A 6,964-nucleotide genomic window follows, 5' to 3' on the forward strand; every position below is an offset into this window, starting at 1 on the left:
CACTGAGGGTTGCGATCCGTTGCCAGACATGACAAAAAAAAAAGGAAAAAAAAAATGGCATTGAGGTTTATTTCCTTTCTTACTATATACATGCACACACACACATAATAAGAAAACATACTTTTGACAGGAAAAATCGCTTTTAAATATCACACTGAATTACAGTGTGTACCTTAAAGGTAGTAACACAAACTTTAGGCAAAACTATTCTATTCTCAAGGTCACTTGGCAATGAAGAAAATCAGGAATTTAACATTGAAGTTAAATTTAAGTGACAACACCATTTAAAGAAAATACCAAAAACCATTTTTATTCACAGATTTTTTGATAGAAAATATTTTCCTTTCCATAGCTCACCTCATGTCAATCACATGACTCACTACAGCACTGGATTCCGAGACTTCTTCTTCATTTGTATTGTACAGGAAGAGTTTGAAGTCACAAACTATAGCCAATGCTCGCTGCCATCCCTTTTTCAGTCCTGCTTCCTTTGGGATCTTTAGTTTTAATTTTTAAAAGACAAAAACAATCCAAACTAAATCATCAAATACTGTCCAATTATATAGATGAAATTAAAATAATAAAAATTTGTTATTAATATGTCACTTTCCTTGTTAAGGATACAGAACAGAACTATGTAACATACGTAAAATTTTAAAAACATAGCAATTTCTTTGAGGACTGAATGACTCCTGTTGTGAAAATAAAATTGATACCATTTCAGTTAGCACTAGTGATTCATTAAAATTACGTTTTGCTCCTAGGTAACATTAAATGCAAACATGGTAGCACCATCCTTCAAATTCAACGCAGATTTTAAATATTTCTCAAGAAGCTTATCTTACTTTTAGTCTCATAATTTATTATAGCTGATGGGGGGGTAAAAGCTGCATCATTATCGGGATTTCACGATTTATTAGTCACAAAGTAAGGTCTAAATAGAAAACTTTGGGACATTTCAAAATATCCTTTTGGGGACAGCTAAATTTTGTTCTGAAATCATTTTCTTAGGATAGAATAAAAATTTTTAATTGCATATACTATAATTTATATTGTGTAACATATTATAAATATTATATATATATATATAATATGTGACAAATGTGCTCACAAAGTGAGAGATGATTAACAATATACTTAAGAGTTGATCTAAACCCTAAATATTGACACTTACCCAGACATGGCCCTCATAGGCTGTTCCCACGCCTTTTCGTGGGTCTAGACAGAGAGGACCCTTCTTTTGCTGAGAAGGCACTGGACAAGCTCTTGGGGCTTTTTCTACACAGGCTGTGTGACAGGAGAAGCCACATGCTTTTTGAAAGAAATAAAGACCTATGATTGAGGTGGACACAACAGTTGGACCCTCTCATCTCACATTACAGTCCTGTCTACTGTTGGAGATGCTGAAATGCTAGCAGCTACATTTCCCAGATCCCCTCGCAGCTAACATTTTGGACCTGATGTAAGTTCCCCTAATAAGATAAGTTCGTGTGTGACCTGGAGTCATCCCTGGCTTCGGATGTGGAGGGTCGGTTTTGCTGGTGTGGATCCCAACAGAGGATGTGGACGTCACGCTGCAGTGGTGGCTTCCGAATTAGATGGAAGCTTTCTTAATTCTGCAGGTGATGCCCTGATCCTGCAGACTCAGCAGCAGCACTGTCTTCCCTGATCCCAGCAAGAGCAGCAGGTTCTAAGGGCTGCAGCTTCCTGACTTGTCTTCTTGTAACACCGGAGGCAGCTGCCCAGGCCCTGAGGCCAAGCGATGCTGGGTCAGGAGCTGCTCCTGGGAGCTCAGCTTAGAGCCTGCGTCTGCAGCCCTAGAGGGATTTTATATGAACCTGCGTCCCCATTTTAAACCCCACTTTGTTTGCTGAGTTAGCACAACGTGTACAGGAAAGGACGCAGTGGGCGGGACATCGGTCTTGCTCAGCACTATGTCCCTCAGTGCAGTAAGTCAACCAGGGAATACAGAGTGTCTGCTCCCAAATACCAGACCGGAAATGCCTTGTATGGCACAGTGGTCGGCTGTTCAGGGTTTCTGAAAACATACTGCTTTCCTTCCACAATATTTACTATCATAAATTAAATGAGTAAAATAAAATTAGTACAATCCACGGATGACATTCCATTTTCCCATCACATGAGATAGTAAACATGGTCCTCACACTCTACTAGTGCTACAGAGAACAAAATACATTTAAGTACATTTTCTTAACAAATGTGGCCCTGCTGGCACGACTCCTGAGGCCACTGCTCACATATGCTGTGAGGTGATGAGGCTCTGGGTGGGGCACGGTGCAGAGGTCCCCCCAAACTATTCCCAACAACCATCATCCAATCTTCCGAATGTACAGCAGGCTCAGTGAAATTTTTAGTGAAGTCATCAGTCCACTGTCATGCTTCTGCAGTCTAAAGAGAACACAATTTCTGCTAGAAGCTCAGCTCTGACTCCCCATGTCCCTTCTACTGCAGTCTTACCGTCACAAACACAGCCCTGTCTTATCAAACCCACCATCAGAGACGTGCACTGCTGGCACTTGGTGGGGGCCGTGAAAGTCGTGAGGAAAAACTGGTGGGTCTTACTCTACAAAACAAAGAGACCAAATGCACATCGATGGTTAATTAACTTTGAAAACGTGATTCCGCTGATTCCTTCAAACCCACCCTGCCCAAAATGTCATCTCTATAGGGAGAATTTAGGATTCCTGCCCTTTGATTATTTTTTAATTGGAAAATATTGAGCAAAAGATCCTAAAAATTATCAAAAGAATTATTATTACTATGTGGTAACCAAGTGCTTATTAATACTTTTTGGAACGAAGTAAATAAAGTCTAGCCTTTATTTGTGCTGATATACCCTGGACATTTGCAACAATGCTTTCTAGACTGATAGCCCACTCTTTCTAAGCACGTAACTTTTAAATTTCTCAGCTCTGCTAACCCTTCATTCAGGCTTTTGTCTTTGGAAATTATGTTGACTTATTTGCTCTTTTTTCTATCTTGAGAGGGTTTCAGTAGAAAGCAAAAATATATGTGTTTTTTAATCTACCATGCTTAAACAGAAGTCAGAAGGAAATAGGAAGGAAGGAAGGAAACCATTTGGTATTCTAATTAATACTGCCTTAATATCATACATTAATTCTGACAAAATGAAAAGTCTATAATGTTTATGTTATTCTGTTTTTTAAAAATAAATGTTTTTGTTGATATTGGCATATAAATATTTTCTAGTTTCTTTTCTAGGTGTTCATTATATAATAGAGATAACCTATGTTATTTTGTATATTTACCTTATATCCAAAGTATCTTACTAATTTTAGTAGTTTTGTAAACCAGATTCTCAAATTTTCTAGGCAAACAATCATATCATGAAACAGTTTTATCTTCCAGTGTTTACTTCAGTCATTTCATTTTTATTTCTTATTGCATTTCCTAGAGTGTTGAGGAACCTGCTAAACACTAATGCTGCTATGGGGTAAAATTCTACACCATTTCTGATTTTAAGGAAAAACTTTTAGTGTTTTATAATTTAGGATAATATTTGCTATTAGGTTTTGGAAAACAGTCTTTATTATATTTATGAATTTACTTTTATTCTTATATGCTATAACTTCTGGTTAATTATTACTAATGAGAAATGCTTTGAATATTTTGGTCATCCTAAATTATGTTTTGAATAGATGGTAACTTTACCTAGTTCAAAAATGAAAAAGAGGAAAAAAAATGAAAAAGAGGCTTTTTCTACTCCAAGGTTATAGGATATTCTAGTACATTTCTAGGACTTCTGTGGTTTCAGCTTTATATTTGAAACAAAGAATTTAGAATTCATCCTGGTGTAAGTCGAGAGATATGCGTTCCTTGAGTTAGTTTCAGGGGTAAGACTCAAATTAGTTAGTTTACCATGGCCTAGACATTATTAATAGGGGTGATAAAATCAATTAAAACTCATTAAAGAAAAAAAAAGTCTTCCAAAAATTTTTACCAAATAATTCACTCCTTCATTTGGTGCATTTGGACCTTACCAAGATTTTTAGTATGATTTTCCATAGTGTTTATTTTTCAATCTGACCTGAGCTTTGATAACATAACTCTGAAAATAATTTTTTTTAAATAAATGTCAGGGAAATAACAGAGAGCAAAAACAAAATTTATTCTAATTTTTTAAGGAACCCATTAAGCTTATAACTAAATCAAATACCTTAGGAGGAAAGAGGATTCTACTGTGATATTCCTTTCTCTTTATTGTTGGTGTATGAACTGGAAGATGTGCAGAATCTATAATCTGAATTAAGGGGATAATAAATAAATGCAAGTTGCATATTTTTCCAAAATTACACGAATTAAGTAATTCCTCAAGTAAGGCAAAATAATTATACTGGTTAATAGACAAATACTCAGTAAAACTAAAATTCTAACAGTGCTGAAAATATGTTTTAAGTAAATTAGATATATGCTTGCAGTTTCTACAAACATAATACTTGTAGAATTTATACAATTTATTTCAATTTGGCTAATTTAAAATATCATGAAAAGTAATTCATAAAAGGGGATACATCATAGCCTAAGGGCTATACTAAAAGAAAGATGTTCATCATAAATATATTTTATTTTAAGAAGGAAACTAAAAGAAATGCTAGAAATCAAAAACACTGTACCAAAAAAGAGGAATGCTTTTGATGGGCGTATTAGGAAAATGGACACAGCTGAGGAAAAATTGCCAAGACCCAGGATATCTCAACAGAAATCCCCAAAACAGAAAAGCAAAGAGAAAAAGGACTGGAAAAAAAAAAAAAAAAGAACAGAATATCCAAGTCCTACGGGACAACTTGAAAAGGTGTAAACACATGTAATAGGAATGCCAGAGGAGAAGAAAATAAGAACAGAAGAAACACTTGAAGTAATTACTGCTGAGGATATTATTCAAATTAATTTCAGATACCAAACCACAAATCCAGGAAGCTCACGGAAAACCAACCAGGATAAATGCCAAAATTACTACCCGTAGGCATATAATTTTCAAACTACAGAAAATCAAAGCTAAAGAAAAAAGTCCTGAAAGAGGCCAGTAGGAAAAAAAACAAAAAACAAAAAAACACCAAAACACCTTACCTATAAGGAGGAAAGGTAAGAATTACAATCCTTAGAAGCCATGAAAACAAGAAGACAGTGGAGTGAAATATTTAAAGTGTTGAGGGAAACACACACACACACACACACACATGCACCCCAGCTAGAATTCTGTACCTTGCAAAATTACCCTCCAAAAGTAAAAAAGAAATAAAGACTTTCTCAGACAAAGAAAAATTGAGGGAACTTGCTACCAGTAGATCTGCCTTGCAAAAAATGTTAAAAGTTCTACAGAGAGAAGAAAAATTATGTAAGTCAGAAACTCAGATCTACATAAAGAAAGAACATCAGAGAAAGAATAAATGAAATAAAATAAAAACTTTTATTTTTCTTATACTTAATTGATATTACATATAAGTTTGTGCAAAATAATAACAGCAACAATGTATTCAATTATGTATGCTTATATGTATATATGTATATAGATGCCAGATATGCTTATGTATAAGTAAAGTAAATGACAGCAATGATACAAAGAATAGGTGGGAGGTATTAGCATTATTTTGTTATTTTATGGTACACACATTACCTGTGCTGTTTTATAGAGTTATTTGAAAGTGAACGGATTAGTTACAAATGCATTTTGTAAACTCTAGGACAACCACTAAAATTAAAAACAAAAACAAAAACAAAAAAACAAGTAATAACATATGCTAAGAAAGGAGAAAAAATGGAATTATATAAATTGCTCAATTAAAACCATGAAAGAGTACAGTAGTGCTAGGCATCTACAATTAACAATAATTTATTGTATGTTCTCCAATAGCTAGAAGAGAAGAGTCAAATGTTCTCATCACAAAGAAATGATAAATTTCTGTGATGCTGAATATACTAATTACACACTGTATTCATGCACCGAAAAACTCTGTACCTCATAAATATGTACAATCAATATGTATCAATTCTAAATTAATTAATTAATCTAAAAAACATGAAAGACAGAAAAAAGTGGAAGAAAAAAGTAAGAAAAAGAACAAGGATATCAAATAGAAAATAGTAACAGATATGGTAGATATTAATCTAACTATATCAATAATCACTTTGAACATTAGTGATCTAAAAGCACAAATTAAAAGATAGGGATTATCATTGTGAATCAAAAATCAAGACCCAACTGTATGTTGTCTACAAATAACCCACTTTAAATATAAAGATACATAAAGGTTAAAAGTAAGGGGATGGAGAAAGATATAGCATGCTAACCCTAATCAGAAGAAAGCAGGAGTAACCATATCAATTTCAGAAAGAGCAGACTTCAGAGCAAGAAAAGTTATGAAAGATAAACAGGAGCATTATATAATGATAAAGGGGTCGATTCTCCAAGATTACATAACAACTCTTAATGTGTATGCATCTAACAAAATAGTATCAAAATATGTGAGATAGAAGTGCAAGGAGAAATAGATAAACCCATTGTCATAGTTGTAGCCTTCAATACCCCCGCTCTGTCAGAAATGGACAGACCCAGCAGGCAGAAATCAGAAAAAACAGAGTGGGCTTCAACAACACCATCAATCAGCTGGATATAATGGACATCCTTACCCCAAAACAGCACATTCTTCTCAAGCTCACATAAAACATCCATCTAGACAGACCACAGTTTGGACCATGAAACACATCTTAACAAATTCAAAAGAAAAGAACTTATACAATGTTTGCTCCCACTCCACAATGTGACTAAACTACAAATCAATAACAGAAAACTAGAAAATCACAAATACTTGGAAATTAAACAACACAGTTTTAAAGTACACATTGGTTAAAGAAGAAATCCCAGAGAAATTAACAAATATTTTGAACTCAATGAAAATGGAAACACAACTTAAAATTTCTAGAT

General features: G+C 34.1%; 1 protein-coding gene across 1 annotated transcript in view; it reads right to left on the bottom strand.

Moving 5' to 3' along the window:
- Positions 1-353: 353 nt before the first annotated feature.
- LOC103608495 (serine/threonine-protein kinase MRCK alpha-like) overlaps positions 354-6,964 on the bottom strand; it is a 44,060-nt gene continuing 37,449 nt past the window's right edge. The window contains exons 6-9 of the mRNA XM_008592926.1: positions 4,199-4,282; positions 2,479-2,584; positions 1,175-1,311; positions 354-497 (exon numbers count right to left, since the gene is read on the bottom strand). Coding sequence (XP_008591148.1) covers positions 354-497; positions 1,175-1,311; positions 2,479-2,584; positions 4,199-4,282 — 471 coding nt within the window. The remainder of the gene's footprint in view (positions 498-1,174; positions 1,312-2,478; positions 2,585-4,198; positions 4,283-6,964) is intronic.

This window comes from Galeopterus variegatus, unplaced genomic scaffold (genome assembly GCF_000696425.1).
Source record: "Galeopterus variegatus unplaced genomic scaffold, G_variegatus-3.0.2 Scaffold8478, whole genome shotgun sequence".
NCBI classification, from domain to species: domain Eukaryota; kingdom Metazoa; phylum Chordata; class Mammalia; order Dermoptera; family Cynocephalidae; genus Galeopterus; species Galeopterus variegatus.